The sequence below is a fragment of the Meles meles genome, chromosome 21 (genome assembly GCF_922984935.1).
Source record: "Meles meles chromosome 21, mMelMel3.1 paternal haplotype, whole genome shotgun sequence".
Classification (NCBI taxonomy): domain Eukaryota; kingdom Metazoa; phylum Chordata; class Mammalia; order Carnivora; family Mustelidae; genus Meles; species Meles meles.
Genome location: NC_060086.1, coordinates 19,636,122 through 19,662,897, shown reverse-complemented (window position 1 = coordinate 19,662,897; position 26,776 = coordinate 19,636,122). Strand labels below are relative to the sequence as shown.

General features: G+C 49.6%; 1 protein-coding gene across 3 annotated transcripts; it reads right to left on the bottom strand.

Moving 5' to 3' along the window:
* Positions 1-790: 790 nt before the first annotated feature.
* PRSS36 (serine protease 36) lies at positions 791-12,620 on the bottom strand. 3 transcript variants are annotated; one of them, XM_045993645.1, is made up of 15 exons: positions 12,584-12,620; positions 12,251-12,286; positions 12,005-12,040; positions 11,609-11,771; positions 10,879-11,159; positions 7,833-7,999; positions 4,834-5,083; positions 4,596-4,725; positions 4,000-4,256; positions 3,754-3,917; positions 2,904-3,141; positions 2,638-2,779; positions 2,125-2,390; positions 1,928-2,049; positions 791-1,680 (listed from the first exon to the last, which is right to left on the bottom strand). In XM_045993645.1, the coding sequence occupies exons 1-15, from the start codon at positions 12,618-12,620 to the stop codon at positions 1,402-1,404; spliced, it is 2,568 nt and encodes an 855-aa protein (XP_045849601.1). In that variant the 3' UTR covers positions 791-1,401. The 3 variants fall into 3 exon arrangements, with proteins under 3 accessions (XP_045849601.1, XP_045849602.1, XP_045849603.1); XM_045993646.1 differs by having other exon boundaries at positions 3,769-3,917; XM_045993647.1 differs by lacking the exon at positions 1,928-2,049 and having other exon boundaries at positions 2,312-2,390.
* Positions 12,621-26,776: the final 14,156 nt, after the last annotated feature.

The window sequence follows — 26,776 nt, the reverse complement described above, 5'->3', positions numbered from 1 at the left end:
GGGGGATGGCATATGGGTGACTGTCTGGGTACAGGGCCCGGGTGGGGAGGTAATACTCTCTTTGGGATCTGGCAGCTAATGATAAGCCCGGTTCTTTAAGAACCTCTGTCCAGCAACTTAATCTCCCAAGAACTTCCTACTTCCTACTTCCCCTCCCCTATTCTCTGCCCACTCAACCCAGAGATGGTGACTCCAGCCCCAGAGAGGACCCCTCTGCTACCCTCATCAGCTGGCTTCCTCTCCAAGCACTCCTCTTTCCCCAGGTCTCCATTTGTCCCTTTTCTGTACTCAAACATCCCCTCTTCTGTGACCTTTTCCCAATCCCCAGCCAGGGGTGTCCATATGTGCACCCTTTTGCCTTGGGAGCACTTCAGGGGCTGATCTATCAGACCCCAGACCCCTTGAGTTCGTATCGTAATTAGCAGGGAAGTGGTTGAATTCACACAATGAGGGGCACTAATAAATGGTGGGTGAGAGGGGGCGCCTGGGAGGCTTGGTCGGTTAGGCATCTGGCTTTGGGTCTGGTCATGATCCCAGGATCCGGTCCCTGCTCAGCGGGGAGCCTGCTTCTCTCTCTGCCTCTGCCCTCACCTCCCTTGCTCTCTCTCTCTTTCATTCTCTATCTCAAATAAATAAATAAAATCTTTCGAAAAATGAAGGGAGAGGGAGTGCGATGGATGTACACCCAAGGATGCATGATGGTGCCCTAACTCTGGGGACACTGGGCAGGATGTAAAAATGGGGGAACCACTGAAGGACATGCCATGTGTGAACTGGGAACCCTGGAGGGTGTATATGAGAGGGCAGCTGTCTGTGGATATAGAATATGGTAGACCCTGGACTCCCAGACTGTGACCCTTCCTCAACCCTCACCCTCAATCCTTGCTCTGGGAGGCGGGGCCAGGGCAGTAGAGTCTGAGCTAGGGCTGAGGTGTCTGGCAGGTGCTAGGGATGCTGATTCCACTGGGGAGGTGACACACACCCAGCTGCCACCCCACCTCCCCCGCCCTGGGGCAGGAATGAGGGGCAGCTGCCTCGTTATCAGGGACACATTTCCTGGGAGCCCAAGGCCTGACTCACAGAGGCCCAGAAGGGCTGGGCCCTATTCTTGGGCTTCCCCCAGCCCCTCCGCCTGCCCGAGCAATGCCACAAGGCCACGTGTCTGTGTTTACACCTTTATTGTCCGCTTCCCGCTGCCCCCAAGGATTCCTGTGCCCGAAATAGCTGGGCACTGGGACCCAATTATCCAAAGCCGCTGCAGCCCAGGTGGGTGGGGCGCTCTGGAGGTTCCGGGTGAGGGAACAAAGCCGGTTGGGCCACATTCCAGCCCTACTGGGCGGGAAGTGGAGGGCAGGAGGGAGTTGGGGGGAGGGGAAGGTTGAGCGGGAGATCCCGGCTCCCTCAGCCCTGGATCAGGGGGGTTAGTAGCAGCAGGAATAAAGCAGCCTGAGGGGAGCCTGAGGCCCTGGCCATGTCGGGAGGACAGAGATCGCTGCCTCCTGGGGGCCAGTAGGGGTAGCCACTGGGAGGCAGGAAATGGGCCTCCCCCACTGTCTGGGAGATCCAGGCCTCTTCAGGGGCAACGGCAGCAAACAGCTCCTGGCTCCCTCGAACAGCCATGCCCATGAGGACCCAGGAGCCCTCCTCGGTCTGGCACAGGAGTGGAGGTGCTGAGGTCACCTGCGGTATCAGAGTCAAATCCCAAAGGGTCTCTTACTCTTTCTTCCTCCTGATTCCCTGCCCCTTCTTAGAGTCCAGCTATAAAGCACTGCTTGTCCCCATCCTTGGGCTTCCTGGCCCCAGTCTCTCTCTGAAGTCCGGCAAGGAAGCGCTGCTGCTTCCCACCTGGGGCCCAGCACTCAAGAATTCCAACCCCATTCTCTCTCTAGGACCTGGTTGCCCAGCACGGCCTTTCTCCTCCCTTTACCTCACATCTGTCCTCCTGACCTTCTGAATACAGAACACAGAGAGTCCCAGAGGGCAGAATGCCCTGATAGAGACAGTGACAGAGTCGAGGCATCAAGATGGAGACAGCTGCAGCCACAGGGACTAGAGAGGAGAGAGAATTGTCACAGGATTTCTGGCCTTCAGTCACTTCTCACCCCCAGGACCCTGGGCTCTCACCTCGGTCCCGCGAGTCCTTCCAGCCCAGGACCCAACAGCTGGCCCCCAGGGGGACACCCCCTGGGTGAAGGCAGATGGGCAAGGCTGATGGGGAGGGCTCCACCCGGGAGCTCAGCTCCAGGAGGGCCAAGGGGGGCCGAAGTCCCAGGTGCCGGGGCAGGCGGATGCTGATGACCAACCGGGATACCTGGTGGCCCTGTGGGAGGGGGATGGCCCCTGCCCGGCCCAGGTATACTTCAATATAAGGCACGGTTGTAGAGCCTGGCCTGTTGGAAAAAAAAAGCCCAATGTCACCACCTGCTCCCCCAGTCCTGTAGTGTAGGGGACAGGGCAGAATGAACTCCAAGGTCACTCCATTCATGATTCCTCTTTCCAAATCTCTCTTCAATCTCAAAACACTTGTTGCAATTCCCTGTACTGTCAGAGCCTTAAAGGGAGAATATGCCACTATTTTTAGAGTCCTTTTGCCCATCTCAATTTTTCCCTCTTGTCCAAGAGATGGGTGAGACCCACCTGAGGACACAGTGAGTGGCTGCCAGGACCCAGCCTGGGGCCACGAGGATCCCAGTGCAGACTCGATCTCCAGCTACGTGCACCTCTGCCAGCCAGGGCCACAGGACCCCCATCACAGCGGGCTCTGGTCTCAGGCCACAGGCTAGGGAGAGGAGGTGACCACTTAAGTGGGGGCTCCACAGCTGAACCCTGAAGACTCTCTCATGGATCTCAGCCCATGTAGGACCTCTAAGTCCCAAAGCCCTAAGGATACTTTGAGCCCTCACCACCATGTTCTGTGGTGGGGGGACAAGTCTGTGTCTCAGTCTCCTCCCCCTGGGGACCCCAGTCCCAGGTCAGCTGGTCTTCGAGGTAGGCTCCGCGAGTCACATGGCTGATCCATGGGCCATGGGTCTGCAGCGGGTAGAAGACTCTGGGACGTAGGCAGCCACTGGAGAGATCGCTGATTCCGGCCAGGAACCAGGTCCCCTCCTCCTGGCACAGAAGGCTCCAGTGAGAGTAGTTCTGCAGCAAGAGTGTGTGAGCGACGACGGTAAGCAAGCGGCTCTCAAAGGTCCTGGGGCTTTTCTGTACTCCACTGTCTCTCCCCGTACTCAAGCATAACAAGTCCCCCCTCCTCCCAGCCAGGCTCCAGTGCTAATCTGTCTAAGTCAGCCCTCAATTTAGGATACTCTTTTTTTTTTTTTTAAGATTTTATTTATTTATTTGACAGACAGAGATCACAAGTGAGCAGAGAGGCAGGCAGAGAGAGGAGGAAGCAGGCTCCCCGCTGAGCAGAGAGCCCGATGTGGGGCTCGATCCCAGGACCCTGGGATCATGACCTGAGCCGAAGGCAGAAGCTTTAACCCACTGAGCCACCCAGGCGCCCCCCTCACTTTAGGATACTCTTTAAGCTAGGGGTAGCAAGAAGGCCAGACATCCCCCAGGGCCATTCCAGGCCCCTTCCTGGAGTCCTCAAGGGCCAGACTCCGCCCCCAGAGCCTTCAGGACCCGCCTTAATCTCCGCCCTGCCCCGGAGCTCTCGGCCTCCTTCCCAGGCCCCTCAAACCCCGCCCTGCAAGCCCCGCGAGCTCCGCGAGCCCCGCGAGCCCCGCGAGCCCCGCCCCCATCGCTCACCCAGCAGCGGCCCGCCTCCTCCTCCTCCTGGTAGGCGGGGCACAGCCCAAGCGGCGGGTCTCCCGGCGGCGGCACCGACGCCCCCTGGCGGCCGTACAGGCAGTGACACCACCAGCCGCTCAACAGCTCTGCCTCAAGCTGTGCATTGGGGCCGGCCGCGGGTTCTGGAAGGGAGGAGAAAGGGAGCCCGCGGTGCGGAGGAGTCCCACCCGACTCCGTCCGGCCGCGCGCGGGCTCTCTGCTCACCCCCGCGACCCCAGAGAGCCAGGCGGCAGCGGCTCCTGGGCAGGAAATAGTGTTCTGGGTGAGGTAGGCACACTGGCCGCGGGGCGGTGCTGAGGTTCACGGGCGCTCGCAGCTGCAGCAGCGCCAGGTCCGAGGCGTCGTCCCACGAGGCATTCTCGTGCGGCACGAGGCGCGCCACCAGCTCTGCGCGCGGACGCGAGGGCAGCAGCACGCGCCAGCTGTCCAGGTCGCCGGGCGAGCTGTCTGGGTTGATGGGGCTGCGGGATGGGGGAAACCGTGGGCTGGATCCTGCACACTCGGCTCAAAAGCCACGCGCGTCTGGCTTGGACTTTGGACTTCCAGAGAACTGTGTACTGAGAACCCAGCGTCCTGGATCGAACCTATACTACCTCCTACTCGTCCCCAGTAGACAGGGACCCCGCTTTGCAAGCTGGTCCTACACCTGCCAGTGAGGCCCCGCCCTCCAGACCATTGCGCCCCTCCACCTCTACTCCCACCCCACATAGGGGAAAGGGCCAGGGTCAGGGAGATAATGTCTCAGGCCAGTGGGGGCGGGGGCGGGGCAAGAATATGTCTGAGACTGGGTTTTCACTCACTCCAGAAAGCAGCTGGCAGGTGCCAAGACCCAGCTTTCAGACACCAGCGCCCCACGGCAGGGTCTGGATCCTGGCACCATCACCTGGGCCTCCCAGGGCCAGGCCCCTGGTCTTGGGGCCTTCCCGCACTCTGAGGGGTGAGAGGCCTGAGTCAGGGGGCCTCCCAGACCTCCAGCAGTTTCCACCCCGACTCAAATCTCTCATGTCCAGCCACCATCTAGGGATCCTGCTCCCTCACCTGGCAGGGCAATGGTGCAGTTCTCTTCCCTGGGCTCCCACGGACCTGACTGGGGCTCCCAGGAATGGGTGGGAAAGGCGGGCCCAGGCTCTGAGCCTGTCACCCGTTCCCGTATCCATGCCTCGTAGGGAGCCACAGCTGTGAAGACTCCAGGACGGTTCCTTCGTCCACAGCCAAAGCCAAAGCTGGTGATTCCGGCCTGGAACCATCGGCCACCTTCCTCACAGACCAGGGGACCCCCAGAGTCTCCCTGGTGATAGATAATTCAGTGTTACAGGATCAACGCAGGGACCCACCAGTTTATATTGGGTCACCTCACGAAGGTTCTGCACCTCTTCTTCTTGCCCAATACAGAACCACTTTCTAGAAATCTGTCCTGTCTGAGCCTTGTCCTCTGCATTCCCTACAACTTTAAACAGAAGAAAGCTTTGTAAAGCAGAAAGGCTGGTGAGCAGCCAAAGCCACGGGCACCAAGTTAATGCACCAAAGGCCACTCTTCAGAGATCTGCAGGTCTTGTTCAGAGCCAAATGATTCTTTTTTTTTTTAAAGATTTTTATTAATTTATTTAACAGAGATCACAAGTAGGCAGAGAGGCAGGCAGAGAGAGAGGGGGGGGGGGAAACAGGCTCACCGCTGAGCAAAGAGCCTGATGCGGGGCTTGATTCCAGGACTCTGGGATCATGACCTGAGCCGAAGGCAGAGGCTTTAACCTACTGAGCCACCCAGGCGCCCCCTGTTTTGGGTTTCTAAGTGCACCCAATTGTTAAAGTAAATCAGAGATGCCAACTTCAGGAGGAAGAGGCTGCTAGAAATAAGCCGTTAGAAAAACAGCAAGGCGGCGCCTGGGTGGCTCAGTTGGTTGAGCGCCCAACTCTTGTTTTTGGCTCAGGTCATGATCTTGAGGTCATGAGATCTGGCTTGTGCTCAGTGAGGAGTCTGCTTGTCCCTCTCTGCTCCTCACCCCGCTTGCACACTCACTCTCTCTTTGTCACTATCTCTAAAATAAATAAATAAAATCTTTAAAAAAAAGCAGCAAGAAGGGATAGTTTGAAAGCGAGTAAGCAGGGATAACTACAATGAACAAACACTCAAGGAACATTGTTCCTAAGGCATCTTCTGTAGTCTGGGTCAGGCATCTCTGTGACCTGAGGAGGTCCCAGAGAAGGCTTGGAATCATTGAGAACTGTGCTGTGCAGTGTGGTAGATGCCACCCACATGTGTCTATTTGAATTTAAATTTAAGCTAAAAATTTAAAATTCAATTTTTCAGTCACACTGAAAATGTTTCAAATATTCACTAGCCACTGTGGCTAGTGACTGGCACACTGGACAGTGCATGGTTTAGAGCAATCTGAATTGTTTGCAATCCTGTTCAAGAAGGCAGGGGATTATGTCCATAGGTTCTGGAACCTCATAATTGGGAGGGATCCTGAAGACTATGTAGCTCAAATTCCCATCACCACCATGCATGCTTGAGCATCCTCAAAAATGCATGCCATTGGGGGCGCCTGGGTGGCTCAGTCAGTTAAACATCTGACTCTTTCTTATTTTAGAGAATTAAAAAAAACCTTATTTATTTAAAGATTCTATTTGTTTATTTGAGAGAGAGAAAGAGAGAGAGAGCATGAGTGGGGTGGGGGGAGGAGCAGAGGGAGAGGGAGAAGCAGACCCCCCACTGAGCAGGGAGCCCAATGCGGGACTCCATCCCAGGACCTGGAGATCATGACCTGAGCCCAAGGCAGATGCTTATCTGACTAAGCCACCCAGGTGCCCCTATTTATGTATTTGAGAGAGAGAAACGCTCTCAGGGAGGAGCAGGGAGAGGGAAAGAGGAAGCAGATTCCCGGCTGAGTAGGGAGCCCAGATTTGGGGTGATCTTCCAAGCAGGAGATCATGAACTGAGCCCAAACCAAGAGTAGGATGCTCCACTGACTGAGCTGCCCAGACACTGCAAAGCATATCCAACTCTTGATTTTGGCTCCGGTCACGATCTCAGGATGGTGGGATCGAGTATGGAGTCAGCTTCTCCCTCTCCCTCCCCCTGCTCGTACTCTCTCAAATAAATAGATAAATCTTAAAAAGAAATATGTGCTATTGGAGGAAAGTTTCTGGGGAAGATGGTTAAAATATATTATGTGCTGGCTTTCAGCAAGATAACTGGAAACTTCTATAAAGGATTAATCCTTCCTCTACTTTTTACAATTTTATTTTTAAGTAATCTCTACACCCAATGTGGGGCTTGAACTCACAACCCTGAGAGCAAGAGTCCCCCACTCTATGGACTGAGCCAGCCAGGCACCCCAGATTAATTCATTTTTTAAAGATTTGTATTTATTTATTTGACAGACAGAGAGATCACAAGTAGGCAGAGAGGCAGGCAGAGAGAGAGGAGGAAGCAGGCTCCCCTGCAGAGCAGAGAGCCCGACGCGGGACTCGATCCCAGAACCCTGAGATCATGACCTGAGCCGAAGGCAGCGGCTCAATCCACTGAGCCACCAAAAAATAACTATTTGCTGAATATCTACTAAGTAACAGGTGCTGTGCTGTGGCCTGGAATGTGGGATACTAATAATAATAGCTAATACTTATTGTAGCTCTTATTAAAGACCAAGGCACTGTCGTAAGTGTTACATATTCCTGCTGTCGTCGTAACCACCCTATGAGGTAAGTAGTGCTATCACTCCGTCTTCCAGATGAGAAAGTTTGGACATACGGAGGTTAAATAATTCGGCCAAGGTCACACAGCTCATAAGCAGTGGCGCTGGACTTCTAAGCAGGCTGACTCCCTCTGGAGTCGCGCGTGTAACCTCTGCACCACCGAAAGGAATAACGGCCTCTTGTTGAGCTCCAGGTTCTTATAATCTCATCGATCCCATCCACTGACAATCTTGCCCTCTTTTTGCAGATATGAGAGAGATGAGATTGCTCTATTCCTCTTGTTTCCTAGTGGTCAGGGCTCTGCCTGGCCCTGCGGGGCAGATGCGGTGGCCTCCCCTCACCTGGCAGGTGTCCTTGCGGCCCTCCGGGTAGCCAGCACACAGCATCCCTGGCAAGAGCTGGAAAGTGAGGTTGAAGGGGCCAGGCCGGCTGTAGAGACACTGACAGGCGGCCTCTCCCAGCAGCCTCAGCTCCACTTCCTGTAGCACCCACGGGAGAGGCAGGCGGTCTGCAGGCAGAACCAGAGAGCAAATGCTGTGAGGCAGATATGAAGTCCCCTGGTCCCCAGCTCAGTGTTGTGCCCTTGAGGCGCTCCTGGACATCTCTGTCTAGATACCCCATGGCACCCGAGCCAGCTATGTTCAAAACCAGTCATTGTCGCCTCCTGCTCCTCTCTGTTCTTCCCACATCCTCATCTCGGGAATGGCCTCACCCAGAACCAAGTGAGAGCTTCCACGGATGGTTGTGCAGTGGAGAAAGTTATCTAGGCGACACAAGATGCGTGTGGGGGATAAAATCACTAAGCTCTGAGCCCCGGTGTAGGTTGTATAGTCTTGAGAGGGTACCCTTTTCAACAAAGACGCCATATAGCCTAGCGTGGTCCCACACTAAGTTGACAAGTTGGCAAGCATGGAGTCTGTGCATCCTCCTTGATCCCGTCTCAGCTTCCCTTCCCCAATCAGTTCCCAAGTCCTGAAAACCTCTCATTTATGACTTCTTGCAGTTTTCACTACAACTGCCCTAGTTCAGGAGGCACAACTTTGGGCCTTTGGGCCTGGATGATTGGCCTAGTCTTCTACTGGTCCATCCCCTCAACCCACCCTTCACTTATTGCTGACAGAGAAATGTTCTTTTTTGTTTTTTAATTTTTAAATTAAAAAAAATTTTAAATAGGTTCCATTCCCATTGTGGAGTCCAACTTGGAGCTTAAACCCATGACCCTGAGATCAGGACCTGAGGGGAGATCAAGAGTCAGATGCTTAATTGACTGAGGCAGCCAGGCACCCCATGACAGAGGAATGTTTTTAAAGCTCAGCTCTGATCTTACCAAGAACAATCAATGAACCCCACTGTTTACATCTGAGGCCTCTGCCCTTTCCCGAGGTGAACCTGCCTTTGATGGAAACAAAGTCTCAGATTCCAGGAATGGGTGGGGGAGAGTTGTGGACCAGGCTCCTTCCCTCCCCACCCAGCATCCTGCAAGGTCACGTGATGGTGAAACTGTACCTGAGGGTCAACCAGGGAGGTTTGGGGATTGTCCTAGGGATCCTGGGAGCTGGTGGGGTACTCTGGCCCTGGGTTTGACCTTAAGGCTTTCATGGTCCAGCCCTAGCTGCTTTTGTGGCCTCTGTTGCCTCTTCCCCTTCCACTCCAGCCTCACAACCTGGCCCTTCTCCAAGTAATATGTCTCATGTGGGTTCCCAGAGTGGCCTCCATCTCCCCCCCCCCCCACTTTCCTGTAATGCTAACTTATGTCCTCTTAACAAAGCCTTCCCAGAAATCCCCTGTTCTGGGGACACCTGGGTGGCTCAGATGGTTAAGCATCTACCTTTGGCTCAGATTGTGATCCCAGGGTCCTGGGATGGAGCCCCACATCAGGCTCCCTGCTGAGCAGGGAGTTTGCTTCTCCCTCTCTTTCTCTGCCTGCTGCTCCCCCTGCTTGTACTCTCTTTCTCTGTCAAATTAATAAAATCTAAAAAAAAAAAAAAAAAAAAGAAAGAAAGAAAAAAAGAAAAAAAGAAAAATCTCCTGTTCCGGGTGCCCTTTGTCAGGATGGTCTGGGGCCATCTACACAAACTTCCCAGGTGCTCAGAATGACCCTTTCTTGTCATCTCTCCCCCTGATGGGGTCCCTCCAAGTACAGGCTGTGGCATCTTCCTCATCCTTGCCAAAGCCCTGGGCACTACACAGGTCTGATCACGGCACATGAAGAATAATCGTGGGGGCCTTGCTAACATGGAAGGGTAGCACCGGATTATAGGGATGACGAGGAATGGGAAAGTGGTCTCTTTCCCCCCACACCTTCCAACATAGTGCTTGTTTATCTACTGAATTTCTAGCTTGTCTGCCTACTAGAACTTAAGCTCTGAGAAGACAGGGAGTTTTGCTTATGTTCACGGATACATCTCTAATGCCTAAGTCAATGCCTGGCCCAAGAAGGTGCTCAAGAAGTAACCTGTTGAGTGAATGAAAGATGAACTGAATGGAGGAGAGTGACTTGGGAGAAGACAGGAGGTATGCAAGTAGAAGAGGAGTGAGGGGAGAGGAGGATGGGAGGAAAAGGGACAGGGGAAAAGAGGGCAGAAGCTGCCATCTGCTGAATGAGCTCACAATATTCCAGATGCTATGCTTTAGTGCACGATTGCCTACGGCAAAAAAAAAATCTAACCTGCATGAGTTACTGCTATGTTAGGCAGCGTGCTCTAAACCTGACATGGATTTTCTCATTTAATCCACCCAACAATCCCATGGACTGGACACTATTTTCCTCAATTTTCAGAGGAGGAAATGGATTGGGTGAAGTGCTTTGTCTTTTTTTTTTTTTTTTTTTTTTTTTTTGACAGAGAGAAATCCCAACTAGGTAGAGAGGCAGGCAGAGAGAGAGGAGGAAGCATGCTCTCCGCGGAGCAGAGAGCCGGATGAGGGGCTCGATCCCAGGACCCTGGGATCATGACCTGAGCCGAAGGCAGAGGCTTTAACCCACTGAGCCTCCCCGGCGCCCCCGAAGTGCTTTGTCTTAAATAGCAGAGCTAGGATGGGAACCCTAGTCGGCTCCTAAATCCAGGAAAGAAAAATCTGGAAGGAAAGATGAGGAGGGAATCGGGGTGGATGAGTCCGGAGTCTTAGTTTGCGAGCCCTGGGGGAGGAGGATCGACGGAGATGGGCAGAGCCCTTCGCAGCAGCCGGGCAGAAATCTGCCCTCCAGGCCCCCCGCCTCGGGCCCCGACCCATGGGTCCCACCTCCCGAACTCCCGCCCCAAGGACCCACCTACCGCGGGCAGCGGCTTTTCAGACTCTCCCCGAGGTCCCGACCCGGGGACTGCTCCCGAGGCTCCACCTCTCCGGTTACCCACCTCCCCGGACCCCCCCTTCCCCAACCTCACTTACCCTCTTCCTGAATGTCCCCCCAGCCGGTGGCCCAGCAGGCCGCGCCGTGAGCGAAGCGGTGCGAGGCGCGCGGCAGGCAGACCGGCCGTACGGCGGGGCCCAGCTGGGCTGGCGAGGCCAGGCGCAGCAGGGCCAGGTCTGCGCCCAGTTCCACGCGGGTGTAGTTGTCCGGCACGAGGATGGCGGCCACCGCGCGGACGTGCGCGCCGTCCAGGGGCCCGTCCTGGGAGTGCACGCCCAGCAGTACGGACCACTCGGTCGCAGGCTCCAAGGTCCCGTTTCTGCGCCGAGGTCCAGGCAGGAGGGGATTAGGTTGACCCTAAGATGGGGGCCGACTGTCGTGGGGGTGGGGGCTCAGAGGCCAGGGAGAAGGTGGGTTTAGTGGGAACCCAGGAGGGGCAGAGTGGGAACCCAGGAGGGGCAGAGTCGGATCTAGATTTGGGGCTGGGGCGATCCAGGCTGAGATAGGTTCCCCGAAGGGGGAGGAGTAGATCCGATTTTGAGGCGGTGGATAGAGGACACTGGGCAGACGGAATTCAGATTCGGATATTTGGTGGAGTGGTGGGGCGAGTCTCCCGGCGGTGTCACCCACATTCAGAACCAGGATACCCCCGCAGAGGGGCGGGGGGACGCGCGCAGCTCGGTTCCAAGTTAGCGGTTGAATACACCGGGTCAAGCTGCGGGGCAGGCTTGGCTTTTGGAGAGGGGTCGGACGTGGGCGAATACTCACGTCACGAAACAGTGAGCAGCCGAGAGCACCCAGGAGGGGGCGATGAGGGAGCCCCCACAGATGTGGCCCCCACTCTGATGCAGGCTCACCTGCCACGGCCAGCTGCCTGGCTGCGCGTCTGAGCCCCCCACGATTCGGGCAGAGGGCTCAGGGCGACCGCAGTCTGCGATGGAGTATCATGGAGCTCATAGCCTGCCGGGTCCCTGACACCAGAGGCCCAAGCAACTCAAGACAAAGCCTGTCTCCCACCCGACTTTAATTTGTCCCTCTGAACAAAGGATAAAGAGGATGTAGGCACTGCTAATTTTCCGGACACTTACACCTCCCTCCTCACCTAACCAGAATGAACTTTTTTTTTTTTTTTTTAAGATCTGAGGAACCCCCATTCTTCCTTACCTAGATCTTCGGGTTCTTCCTGGGTGGGACTGAGAGCTGGGGGTTGGACGGTAAAGAGGGGAAGGTACTGGTGACTTCCAGCCCCTGACACTGCCAGCCTCCATCTTCCTGTTCTCCATTCCTTACCCCCTACCTGTCTCTTCCCCAGTTCCCTTGTTCAGCGTCCCCCCTGCCAACACCATGCTACCCCTCCTCCTATCTTTAACGCCTCCCACGTGATTTCTTCCCCCAGTCTGGCTGCCTTACCTGAGTCCTGGAAAGCTCCTGGGATGAGGCTGAAGGCTGGAAAGAGGGAAGCAGGAAGAGGCTGGAGACCTAAACTTTGATATGCCCTCCGTGACTCCCCTCCCCCACAAACTTTACAGCTACTTCATCTCCCCAGGATACCCGGGTCCCTATTCCCCTCTCATACACTATTCTTCTTCCTTCTGATGCCTTACTCCCTCCTTTTTCTGACGTCCTCCTGCCCTTCCTCGGACACCCCCACTACCCACACAGAACCCAGAAGTCCTGCTTTCTGACTTCCCCAGATACTAGGACCCAGGCCCACTAAAGCCATCTCCTGTCACCTGAAGTTACCGAGGATTGCAAGTGCAAGGAGCAGGTGCTGGGCCATGGCACCTTTGAGTCAGCCGGAGGCACGGCGATGGGTGAAGGTCTGCTCCCAGCCACAGCTCTGTCACTGTCTAGGCAGTCTGTGACACCCGATGGTCCCAGGGGCAGCCCCACCCTCCCTGGCTGGAGCCCATCTCTGGAAATCTGAGAGGATCTGGAGGTGGAAGGGGGAAGTAGGGAGCCTAAGGCCCCACCCAGAGGGCTGTGAGCATCTCACATCTCTGGAGGCCCAAGGTGGGGGTGGGAGGCAGATGTCCTAGCTCCAGGACACCGTTGGGTGGGGGACGGAGGAGTGGAGATCCCTGTGGGCAAAGGTGGAAGGAGAGGACAGCCAGGTGCTGGGAGGCTGATGTATGTACTGGGTCCTCAGTGAGGCAAGGCTGTAGGTGAGCCCAGGCCCTTGGGACAGAGGAGGTGGCCCCTCAGTGGCGTGACTCACCTGAGACCTCACCTCTGTTCAGGGTGTGGCTTACCCCAGTGGCCTGGCCTTTTCTTCTCACACAGCTCTGGTTACTGGAGTTGCTGGCCAGGTCTGGGAAGGGAGCTCTAGGGAATTCAATCCCATCCCAACAAAGGGATCACAGATTCCGTCTGGTTGGGCAGGGCAGAGGATTCTGGGAGGGGGGCTGGGCAGGCTGGCAAAACCAAAAAGGACACCACCCTTTTCTGTGTTAGAGTAGTCTCCATTGTGTTGTCATTCTTTGTGTGACCCTGGGAAAGTCACTCAACCCTTCAGTGTATATCAATAGGAGACCACTAAGAAACATATGGTGCCTCAAAGAGGAATTGTGGGGAGTTTAGTGAAGGGACTATTTACAGAGGTACAGGCAGGGTTAAGGAAAGCAACAAGGGCTGGTGAAGCAACCCTGGGGCTAGCAATAATGGAGAGCTCTGCCCTGCCCTGCTGGGAGAAGCAAAGAGAGGGAGCACAGCCAGGAAACAGAAAGGGAGAGTTGCAGAAGGAGAGGGCTCATCCGGATAGGAGTTCCTTCAATGGAGGAATGCAGCCTTTATCAACCTGTGGCTCAGCAGGGAGGAAGCTGGGAAGTAAGTCTCCATCTCATGTTCCTCCTACCCTCTGATCGCTGCTAGCTCCTCCAAGCTCTGAAACTTCCCGGAAGCTGGAGTGATCCGGAGCCCATGATGTGGCCCATAAAGATCGCTCTGGGGGGAACAGATCAGGATAGAGGAGAATGGAAATGGAGAGTCACAGTATAGCCACACAGGTTTCCCCTTCCACGCATGAGAAGAGCACTTCTTTCTTTCTTTTTTTTAAAAAGATTTTATTTATTTATTTGACACAGAGAGAGAGATCACAAATACGCAGAGAGGCACGCAGAGAAAAAGGGGGGGGGTTAGGCTCTCCACTGAGCAGAGAGCCCGATATGGGGCTTGATCTCAGGACCCTGAGACCATGACCCAAGTCAAAGGCAGAGGCTTAATCCACCAAGCCACCCAGGCACCCAGAGAAGAGCATTTCTGTGCAAACTTTTGCAAGTGGAAAAGACATAAAGCAAAGAAGCCATTACTATCAATTTATATGGAAAATATTTTGAGCATTCCCAGATCTAAAAAATCACCTCTTTTAGGCTCTCCTTTCTTTCTTCTTTCAAAGATTTCATTTTTTATTAAAATATTTTATTTATTTGACAGAGAGAAACCACAACTAGGCAGAGAGGCAGGCAGAGAGAGAGGAGGAAACAGGCTCCCCGCGGAGCAGAGAGCCCGATGCAGGGCTCGACCCCAGAACCCCGAGATCATGACCTGAGCCGAAGGCAGAGGCTTAAACCACTGAGCCACTCAGGTGCCCCAAAGATTTCATTTTTAAGTCATCTCTGAGCCCAGTGTGGGGCTTGAACCCACAACCCTGACAACATTGGTTGCACGCTCCATTGAGGAGCCACCCAGATGCCTCTCTCCTAGGCTTTTCTGATACCTTAGGACATATCTTGGTAACAAAAGCACAATATAAATTGAGATCAAGCACAGATGCTTGCATAGTTCAATGGTATGATGGCTTGCTGCTGAGACGCTGAGCATAGTTCTGGAGAAGAGATCTTGGGGTGCTTGCTGCCTGAAAAGCCAACCCGAAGCCCTATTTTCACTTTTCACCTTTTTCCGAAAAAGTGAAAATCCTCTTTGGATTTTTTTTTGGTTAGCGAAGAAACATTCGATGTAGGCCTTTCCTAAAATCCAAGGGGCACAATGCGAACTTTTGAAAAGCAGGGGATACCTGAATATCTATTTTCTTTCTTTTTTTTTTTTTTTAAAGATTTTATTTATTTATTTGACAGAGAGAGATCACAAGTAGACAGAGAGGCAGGCAGAGAGAGAGAAAGGGAAGCAGGCTCACTGCTGAGCAGAGAGCCCGATGCGGGACTCGATCCCAGGACCTTGATATCATGACCCGAGCCGAAGGCAGCGGCTTAATCCACTGAGCCACCCAGGCGCCCCTGAATATCTATTTTCTTACCAATAATATAGGCTAGTAATAATATACAACTCTGTTAGTCCAGTTTCCCTAGAAAATAGGAGCCTGGGAAAGGCCACATTCCCTGGGCAGCAAGAGCGGGGGAAATGAGATGTGATTAGGAAGGGAGTAAATGCAAACACAAGGACGCAACAATGGACCGAGTTAATTGATAAGTTTGCTAACCTTAGCTAGTCCACGGAGACAATGAAGGTAAACTTGGTGGCAACAGCTTCAAAATCATTAACACAATCCTGGAGTTTCAGGTTTTTGTTGTTGTTGTTGTTGTTGTTGCTGTTGTTTTTTTGACAGAGAGAAATCACAAGCAGGCAGAGAGGCAGGCAGAGAGAGAGAGGAGGAAGCAGGTTCCCCGCCAAGCGGAGAGCCTGATGTGGGACTCGATCCCAGGACCCCGAGATCATGACCCGAGCCAAAGGCAGAGGCTTAACCCACTGAGTCACCCAGGCGCCCTGCTTGTTTGTTTTTAAAGATCGTATTTATTTGTCAGAAAGAGAGAGCACCAGCAGGGGGAGCTACCCGTAGAGCAGGCGGAGGGAAAAGCAGGCTCTCCACTGAGCAAGGATCATGACCTGAGCTGAAGGCAGACGCTTAACGGACTGAACCACCCAGGCGTCCCTGCTTGTTTGTTTATTTGAAGTAAGCTCTACATCCAACGTGGAGCTTGAACTCACAACCCAAGATCAAGAGTTGCAATTCCTGGAGTTTCTAAGTCTCCTCAGATACTCGTTGGCAAGCATTAGCCCCTCCAACGATGAGGAACCAGTCATTTAAACAACAAACATTCAGAGAAATGAGGCAGTGGGCAAACAAAGGTAGGAAAGGAAAGAGGGTGTAGGTTTGGTTACGGCAAAACATGCAAGGCACGAACACCTTCACCTACAAACTGCTGGCTGCAGTTCAGTAGTTCTTGAACATTTTGGTTTCAGGACCTCCTTACACTCTTAAGTATTACTGAGGAATCTAAAGAGTTTTTGCTCATGTAGGTTATATCTATCAATATTTACTGCCTTTGAAATTAAAACTCAGAAACACTTAGGGAAGCCTGGATGGCTCAGTTGGTTAAGCGTCTGCCTTCAGCTCAGGTCATGATCCTAGGGTCCTGGGATCAAATCCCACACTGGGCTCCTTGCTCAGCAGGGAGCCTGCCTCTCTCTCCCTCTGCCTGCTGTTCCCTCTGCTTGTGCTCTGTCTCTCGGACAAATAAAGAAATAAAATCTTAAAAAAATAAGATAAAATTCAGAGACACTTAAAATTACTTATTAATTCACTAAAATTAATCTGTTACATATTAATGAGAGTAACACATTTTTTATGAAAAATAACTATTTTCAAAAAATTAGTGAAAAGAATGACATCGTTTTGAAAGCAAAAAGAGCAAAGAGCAACATTTTTGCTAACCTTGGTAGAGTCTGGATGAATAGACTACAGCTGGATTCTCATAACTGCTTTTGCAGCCAGCCTTTTGGAGTATCACTGGTCAAGTAGCCTTTGGAAACCTGTATTGTAGACTCGACATCATGAAAATAGTTTTAGCCTTGGGCACCCCTTGAAAGGGTCTTGGGAACCCTTTCAGGAGCTCCCAGACCATATATGAGAACTGCTGCTCTAAGACAATAATTCCTTTTTTTTAAGTAAACAACATCCAATGTAGGGCTTGAACTCATGATCCTGAGATCAAGAGTCACATGATCTATTGACTTAGTCAGCCAGAAACCCCAAAGGCAGGAAATCTTAATCCTTTCTCCAACTCAACAGATCTGAGGAATAGGACTTGCTCCTTTAAATGTGCTGATGCAAAATGAACAAAATTTTCGGAATCCCTAAAAGTTAGAAAGTTTTATTGGAGCCCAAGGTAGGACAGCTGCCTGGGAAACACAGTCTTCACAGGGAAGAAAGTGCTCCAAAGAACGAATGGTTCTTACAGGGTTATTTACAGGGTTATATACTTTTTGATATCTTACAAAAGTCAAAAGATTATAGATTAACATATAGGCAGGAATCATAAGTTTTAATGTCAAGGAATTCAGGGAGTAGGAGCATCAACCTTACCTTAAGGATAAGATGGCTTTCTTTTTTTTTTTTTTAAGATTTTATTTATTTATTCACAGACAGAGATCACAAGTAGGCAGAGAGGCAGGCAGAGAGCAGGAAGCAGGCTCCCTGCGGAGCAGAGAGCCCGATGTGGGACTCGATCCCAGGACTCTGGGATCATGACCTGCGCGGAAGGCAGAGGCTTTAACCTGCTGAGCCACCCAGGCGCCCCAAGATGGCTTTCCTTTAGGCTACTCATTTACAATATATGCTTGGTAGGCCATAAATCAGGTTTTTGGTTTTTTGTTTTAATCTTTATAAAGATTTTATTTTGGGGGGTGCCTGGGTGGCTCAGTCGTTATACATCTGCCTTTGGCTTGGGTCATGATCCCAGAGCCCTGGAATCGAGTCCCAGCATTGGGCTCCCTGCTCAGCGGGGAGCCTGCTTCTCCCTCTGCCACTCCCCATGCTTGTATTCCATCTCTCGCTCTTTCTCTGTCAAATAAATAAAACTTTTAAAAAAAGATTTTATTTTTTAAGTAATCTTTACACCCAACGCAAGGCACGAACTCACACCCTGAAGTCAAGGGTCCTATGCTCAGGGTGCCTGGGTGGCTCAGTTGGTTATGTTTCCAACTCTTGATTTCAGCTCTGGTCTGTCACAATTTCGGGGTCCTGAGATTGAACCCCACGTTAGGCTCTGTGCTCAGTGGAGTCTGCTGGAGATTCTCCATCCCCCTGTCGTCTCTTGCTCTCTCTCTCTCTGATTCTCTCAAATAAATAAATAAGTAAATAAATAAATGTTTTTTTAAAAAAGATTTTATTTACTTTTTGACAGAGCAAGATCACAAGCAGGCAGAGTGGCAGGCAGAGAGAGAGGAGGAAGCAGGCTCCTTGTTGAGCAGAGTGTCCAATGCGGGGCTGGATCCCAGGACCCTGAGATCATGACCTGAGCAGAGGCTTTAACCCACTGGGCCACCCAGGCGCCCCAACAAATAAATCTTAAAAAAAAAAAAAAGAGTCGTGTCTTCTACTGACTGAGCCAGCCAAGCACTCCCCGGCTTTTAGTTTAAACAAAGTTTATGTAGTCATGCTGAGTTAGAAAGAAATGTAGGGGCCCCTGGGTGGCTCAGTTGGTTGAGTGTATGCCTTTGGCTCATGTCATGATCTTGGGGTCCTGGGATGGAGACATGTGGAGTCTGGCTCCCTGCTCAGTGGGGAGTCTGGTTATCCCTTTCCCTCTGGCCTCCCCCTTCACTCCAGCTCGCATGCACGTGAGCTCACACTCTCTCTCTCAAATAAATAAATTAAATATTTAAAAAAAAGAAGTCTAAAATGACTTCCCTTATATATCAGGCCTTTAGAGAATTTTGTCTATCATCAAATAGCCCAGTGGCTCACCAAAGCAAAGGTTCTTGTGGGGGGAAGGAAGAACACGTTCCTTTAGGGAGACAGATTGAAATTTCTGGGTTGCAAGTACAGTTTGCAAGAGCTGCCCCTGGGAATTCTGGTAGTTCTTCCAGCCCAAGATGTGTTTGCTTGAGAATCACTGTTCTAAGCTTCCTAACAATCAACAAACACAAAGAGGGAAACCCAAGCAGCGTCTCTCCTCCAGGTACTAGGACGGAAACTAATTTTCTCCTTCAGGTTCTAATGGTGAGGAAACTTCTGGGTAATGAACTCCTCCTCAATAGCACCATTATGGCAAAAGCAACAAAGAGTGTCATGAGGTTGATTTTTATTGTGCTGCTTAATGGCAGCCAATAACACTATAGTCAAACCACAAGTCAATAAAATAATTATGTGGTGGTTGCCTCTGGGTAACAGAAACAATAATAGACACACCTTTCTCTGCTGGCCTGATCAGTGGAAGGGGAACTTACAGATCAGCTAACGTACTCATTTTCTATTGCCGATAGAACAAACTATCATACAATCAACGACTTAAAACTATAAAAACTTGTTATCCTATACTTCTGAGAGTTAAAAATCTGACAAGAGTCTTGCTAGGCCAGGCTGAGTTCCTTCCTGGAGACACTAAGGGAGAAGCCATTTCCTTGCCTTTTCAGCTGCTAGAGGCTGCTCTCATTCATGGGGTCCTGGCTCTCTTCCTCCATCTTCAGAGCCAAGAAGGTTACATCTCTCTAACTTCTTCTCTTTTACATAAAGCCCAATGTGGGGCTTGAACTTATGACCCTGAGATCAAGAGTCAGACATTCTACTGACTGAGTCAACCAGGAACCCCTCTCTGACCTTTCATCTGTCTTCACATCTTTCTGTCTGACCAAACCAGGAAGGGTTCTCCTAGTTTAAGGATTCACATGATTAATGGGCCCAAAGTCCCTTTTGCCATATAAGATAAAATATACCTTAAAAATAAATAAAACATTAAAAAAAAAAAGAAAATTGGCAGTATTGACTTAAGCGGTATGCACATTCGTATTATGATTCCAAAATACTTATGATTAGACAGAAGAGAAACAAGTGTGCCAAAAGACATGAGCATATTTATATAGCAATTTTATTCACAAAAGCCAAAACCTAGAAACATCACAGATGTCTCATAACAGGAAAATTGACAATTTATACCACAATTTATTATTGTGGTGCTTTGATACAATGGAATACTGTGCAGCAATAAAAAAGAATGACCTGTTTTTTGTTCACCAAAGAGAAGGATCAGACTCTATGATTCCAATTATATGCAACTTAAGAGTAGGGCTCCTGGGTGGCTCACTTAGCTAAGTTGTCTGCCTTCCGTTCAGGTCATAATTCCAGGGTCCTGGGATCGAGTCCCCCATCAGGATCCCTGCTCAGCTGGGAGTCTGCGTCTGCCTCTGCCCCTCCTCACTGCTTGTGCTCTCTCTCTCGCTGTCAAATAAATTAAAAAATCATTCAAAAAAAAAAACCCTTATCCTTAAAAAAAAGTCTATTGATAAAAAAAACAACAACAACATCAAAAGCAAAACTAACTAACTAGGGGTGCCTGGATGGCTCAGCCTGTTAAGCGTCTGCATTTGATTCAGGTCATGATCTCAGGGTCCTGGGATTGAGCCCTGAGTTGGGCTCCCTGCTCAGCAGGGAGTCGCTTCTCCCTGCTCCTCTGTCCCTCCCCAACCCACCCACCCACAGCTTGTGCTCTCTTCCTCACTATCTATCTCAAAAAAAAAAAAAAACTTAAAAAAAAAAAAAGAACAAACAAAACTAATTGATATCGATGAAGTCAGAATAGTGGTTACCACTGTGGAAGTATTGACCAGGAAGGAATAAAAAGGAACTTGCTAGGGTGCAGGAAAGTTTTATATCTTGATCTGGGTGGTGGCCACACAGTGTACACAAATGGACAATTTCATTAAGCTGACCCTTTAAGATTAGTACACTTCATGCACTTTACTGTAGGGTCGTTACACCTGAATGAAAAGAGACAAAGCACATTTTGCAAGTAAGTGAATTCCAGGGTCAGCTAAGGATAAACGAACTGAACCAGGTTCAAAAATGCTTTCCTAGACCACAAGCTTTGGTTGAAGGTGGAATATTACATCAGGTACAGCAGGGAGTAAGGGTTATGTAGTTTCTGAAAGTTTAGCCAAAATAACGAAACCTCTTAGCAATTGGAGAAGCAATAAAAGCATGCTTAAGCAAAGTTGTTGCCATCACCTCCCTGATAAAAGAAGATCATTTCTTTTAAAAAAAAATTTGGTAACTTATTTTCTGAATTGGCCTTCTCACTAAGAAGGTTATCACTGACCTAAAAAAAAAGACATCCTTCAGATAATCCTTTAAAAATATTGTTTCTCTCATAGATCAATTACTTCTCAAGAAAACTGGAAGAAAAATATTGTTTCTCTCAGCCAAGCTTTTGATAGGTGCTGGATGGAGGGAGCAGGAGACCGATTCAACACATTAAGGGCAGAGCCGCCTACGTGTCACAGAAGCTACTGGCAGGCCGGTGGCACTGCGTCTCCTTGTGGAGACATGTGCACTCGTGTGAAGCTGCTCCGCTTCTGGTCAGGGCTGCTCGGCGAAGAGCTCGTGGGCAGGACCATGTGTCTCCTCAGAAAAGAATCGGGAGCGTCTGCTCTAGTGCGCCCCAGAATGGGTGCCCTTACAGAGTAAGCCTGCAAATATTTCCGTCTGGGTAACGTTCAAGCAGATTAACCCCCATAGGGTCTGGCTAGATGAAAACAGAGGATATTCAGTTAAAGGTCAGGTCTGTAACTATGTCCCTTGCAATACTGGGGATATAGTTATACTAAAAAATAATTTGTGTTTATCTGAGATTTAGATTTAATTGGGTGTCCTGTATTTTTATTTGCTAAATCTGGCTACCCTATAACCTTGGCCATAATATTGTCTTGCTAAGTTACTGGGCTGTTGCCTCTCCTCGGGGAAGAATGAGACTTTCTGGAGTGAGCTCCAGAATAACTTGAGGTAGTGTCTAAAATGCCTGGTCCACCCTACTTGACGGGGTGATTTTCTGAATGGGGATATTTAAGAAATTATTGATGAAAGTTGAGGACATACTGACTTCACTCTGTAGAAGGCTAGTTAGCTGATTCAGACCCGCCTTCTGGTGCTCCACCTTGTGACGGGAAGAGTAACTGCTTCTCCCATTTCAACTGGGAGACACCAGCACCACCTGCCTCTAACACCTGGTCTCCAGGGACCATAGTGGTCACCACGAGTCCTCCAACCTTTCTCTCAATATAGCGCCTGAGCAGCTGAGGCCTACTTCAGCCAGAAATTGACCCAGGAGGTGCCTGGGTGGCTCAGATGGTTAAGAGTCTACCTTCGGCTCAGGTCATGATCTCCAGGTCCTGGGATGGAGCCCAGTGCCAGGCTCTGGGCTCAAGAGCAAGCCTGCTTCTCCCTCTCCCTCTGCCACTCACCCTGCTTGTGCTTTCTCTGTCTCTTGAATGAATAAATTAAAAAAATATATATATATTAAAGATTTTATTTATTTATTTGACAGAGAGTGAGAGAGCGAGAGAGGGAATACAAGAAGGGGAGTGGGAGAGGGAAAAGCAGGCTTCCGGCCCAGCAGGGAGCCCGATGAGGGGCTCCATCCCAGGACCTTGGGATCATGACCTGAGCTGAAGGCAGACGCTTGATGACTGAGCCACGCAGGTGCCACCAAATTAAAAAAAAACTCTTTAAAAAAAAGAAAAAAGAAATCGCCCCAGGACTCAGTACTTTGGTCTCAAATGAGCAGTCCTACTATAACTAAGAATACCTCATTATTTTTTAAAAAGATTTATTTATTTTGGGGGGGAGGGAAGAAGGAAGAGGGAGAGAGAGAATCCCAAGCAGACTTCATGCTGAGCACAGGGCTCGATGGTGGGCTCAATCCCATGACCCCGAGATCATGACAAAATCAAGAGTTGGATGCTCAACCAACCGACTGAGCCACGCAGATGCCCTAAGAGTGCCTCAGTTTAGTGAGAGCTGTTACATGCCATTCGGAGGGTGGTTCCTGAGAAACAGAGGGAATGATCTGACTTGTGTCTGGGATAGAGACCTTCTGCCTCAGTGGAGAGCAGCTGTGGGGTTCTCCTATGCAAAACGGAAGAGTGTGGCTGAGCCAGTGCAGTCCCTGCAGGTGAGATAGGTGACCGAGAGGATGGAGGTGAGGGCAAGATTTTTGACAAGTGGCTAGAAGCAATAGGGCCCTGACTTGGAGGCTGAACCAGGAAGCTTTCTGGACTCCTCAGGTCAACAGAAGGCATGGGGCAGGGTAGGATCTCGGGCACTCATACCATAGCAGTTACTTCTCCTGTGGGTGGTTTTTGTTCTCTGAACTTTAAACATCTGAAATGAGTATATGGGTACCAACTGGCTCATTTACCAAATGAATAAAATGAGCAAAAACTGGCTGGCTTGGTTGGTAGAGCATGGAACTCTTGATATCAGGGTTGTGAGTTCAAGCCTCATGTTGGGCATAGAACTTACTTGCAAATAAAGAAATACATAAATTAAGTATAACTAATTAATTAATTAATTAAATGAGTGTATGAGGAAGAAAACTGTAGGTAACAGAAACCCATTCAGACTCTTACTACAGAAACAGGTGCATTATTATCAGGATATCGAGGGTTTCTCATTGAATCCCAAAAGCTCCCATGGGACTAGAGCTATATGTGCTAGACTTCTAGACACGTCCACATAGAGGCTAATCACATGTGGCTGCTAAAATTAAAATTAAAACTGATTAAGCAGAAATTGAAATTCATTTCCTTATTCACACTAACCGCATTTCAAATGCCCAATACCACGTGGCTAGTGGTTCCCACACTAGACAGCAGAGATGTAGAACATTTCTTTTTTTTTTTAAAGGTTTTATTTATTTATTTGACAGACAGAGATCACAAGGAGGCAGAGAGGCAGGCACAGAGAGAGGAAGGGAAGCAGGCTCCCTGCTGTGCAGAGGGACGCCGCCGACGCCGCCAGGCTTGATCCTAGGGCTCTGGGATCATGACCTGAGCTGAAGGCAGAGGCTTAACCCACTGAGCCACCCAGGCGCCCCGTAGAACATTTCTTTACTGCAGAAAGTCCTATTGGACAGCTGCTGTTCTAGATTATGTATCCAGCTTACTATTGCTCCTATCTGCTCCCATTGTCCGCAGGAATGGGATCTTGACTGCTATTACATCAAAATTTGAAATTATTTGCCCCTGCTTAAAAAATTTTCTGTGGATGGAGTGCCTAGTTGTCCCAGTTGGAAAAGAATGTGGCTTTTAATACCAGGTTCCTGATTTTGAGCCCCATGTTGCATGTAGAGATTACTTAAATAAAAAATTAACTTTATGGGGTGCTGGGTGGCTCAGTTGGTCAAGTGTCTGACTCTTGGTTTCCACTGAGGTTGTGATCTCCAGGTCATGAGATCAAACCGCATGTAGGGCTCTGTTCTCAGTGTGGAGTCTGCTTGTCCCTCTCCCTGCCCCCCTATAATAAATAATTAAAAAAAAACTTAAGGGGCACCTGGGTGGCTCAGTGGGTTAAGCTGCTGCCTTCGGCTCAGGTCATGATCTCAGGGTCCTGGGATCGAGTCCCACATTGGGCTCTCTGCTCAGCGGAGAGCCTGCTTCCCTTCCTCTCTCTCTGCCTGCCTCTCTTGTGATTTCTCTCTGTCAAATAAATAAAATCTTTAAAAAAAAAACTTAAAAAGACAAATAAACTTTAAAAAATCTTCTGTGGCTACTCAAGGCTCTTATAATTAAATTAAGCTGCTTAGTATGGCCAGCAATGCCCACAAGAAATGTCCTTGATGCCTTTTTCCAGTATCATACTACCAGTCATTTGGAAAGACACAACCTTACTTCCCTGGCAAGTTCTTGGTCCAGAACCATGGACTAAGCTGGGCTGATCAGGGTGTTAGAATGGATGGTGGCCTGCAGGTGATCTTGACTGGCCCTGCCCTCTAATAGATCATTATTTCTCATAGTTCTTTACAGAGGAGTACCTGCTTTGTATCTTGGTTTTGGAATTGGGTTAGCTCCTTTGGTAGTTGACCCTTCCTAGAAATGATCTTAAATTTCTGATCACTACAGGCCACTGCCTGGGTTAGGTTAGTACACGAACTGTCTAAGGTATGACAGGCTGATTTTTACTTGGCCCCAATCAGCTCATAGAAGAAATCATGTGGCTTTCTGATCCTTTTTCTGCTGGGGACCGTTCCACAGAGGAGATCTCTCAGGAGATTTGGGTTTACCCAGGGAACTGCAACTTGATTTTTATCCTGCTTTCAGATTGGTTTTTATAATAGACCATAGTTCAGTGGTTTTAATTCTAATTCAGGAGCTGGCAGACTGGCCCTCCAGCCATCAACCTCTTTTTGTAAGTCAAGTCTCATTGTACCACAGCTACTCCCATTCATTGACCTGTTGTCTAGGGCTGCTTTAGTGCTACGAAGACAGGGTTGAGTACTTGCTACAGAGACCTTTACAAAGCCTAAAATATTTACTGTCTGTGCTTTATGGAAAATGTTTAATTGACTCTTGTTCTAGATGGTCAATTTATGGACAAAATTCCCATTTTTATTATTTAAAAGATTTTATTTATTTATTTGTGAGAGAGAGCTGGAGGGAGAGATCAGAGGGAGAGAAGCAGACTCCATGCTGAGTGCAGAGCCCTACTCTGGGCTTGATCCTGTCACCATGAGGTCATGACCCGAGCTGAAACCAAGAGTTGGGCGCTTAACCAACTGAGCCAGCCAGGTGCCCCTAACATTGTATCGTTTCTATCAATGAATAAAACAAAGATCACCAAAGTCTGAAATAGCTTTTTTTAGCTGAATGTGTTTGACAGAAGAAATTCACTGGGAGGGTTGCTGAGTGGGAGAGGTCAAGAGTTCTGAATATTAGGAGGGGGTTTTCATGGTAATATGCTGATTAATTTCAGCTCAGGTCATGATCCCAGGGTCCTGGAATCAAGCCCCGCATCGGGCTCTCTGCTTAGCGGGAAGCCTGCTTCCCTTCCTCTCTCTCTGCCTGCCTCTCTGCCTACTTGTGATCTCTGTCAAATAAATAAATAAATAATCTTTAAAAAAAAAAAAGAATGAAAACTGAACACTTTGGATAGAATGGAATGAATCCATAGGTTTGACCCAGGTGGTTAAAACAAGGCCCATTGTTCATTGGTCAAGGAGTCTTCAGTTCGGTCCCATAAGGATCTGGCATCTGGAACTCACTCAAAGTCCACGCCATGTTTATTAGTTTCAGCTGGTTGGAACAAGTTGTGATGAAATACAATATTCAGTTTTGCTATCTCGTAGACAAGTATTGCTCCAAATGGAAATCTTCCCGTTTAGGAGATATACTTTGGAGCCCCTGGCGGACTCAGTCGGTAGAGCATGTGACCCTTGATCTTGTGAGTTCGAGTCCCACGTGGGGATAGAATTACTGAAAAAAAGAAAAAAGAAAAAAAAAAAGATACATTCTTGGTGTGTTTCCTGCCTATTTCATTATACTATTTGAGATTGCTAGCGTGAGAGCCCACCGAAACCAAAAGGAAGGGGGAAGACAGTAAAAGCTATTCCTTTCCTTTTTTCTTGCTAATCAGACCTCAATTTTTTCTTTAATTTTTATAAAAAAGATTTTATTTATTTGGGGCGCCTGGGTGGCTCAGTGGTTTAAGCCGCTGCCTTCAGCTCAGGTCATGATCTCAGGGTCCTGGGATCGAGTCCCACATCGGGCTCTCTGCTCAGCAGGGAGCCTGCTTCCCTCTCACTCTCTCTGCCTACTTGTGATCTCTCTGTCAAATAAATAAATAAAATCTTTAAAAAAATAAATAAATAAATAAATAAAATCTTTAAAAAAAAAGATTTTATTTATTTATTTGACAGACAACTCAAGTAGGCCCCAGCCTTATGGTTGAGGAAAGCCACGTGACTAGTTCTGCCCAGTGAATTGTAAATGGAAATGAATATACAACTACTGGACCAAAGTTTTAATTCGGAGACCTCTGCCGCTTGTTTTCCCCCCTCGCCCCCCCAAACCCCCAGTGTTCTAGTTTGGTCCCATTATGAAGATGATGCAGAGCAGAGCTCTTGGTGGACATGAAGCATAAGCAAGAAGTAAACTCATGTGCATTATTATTATTTTTTTTACTATAGCATAATAATCTAGCTTAGCAGTTCT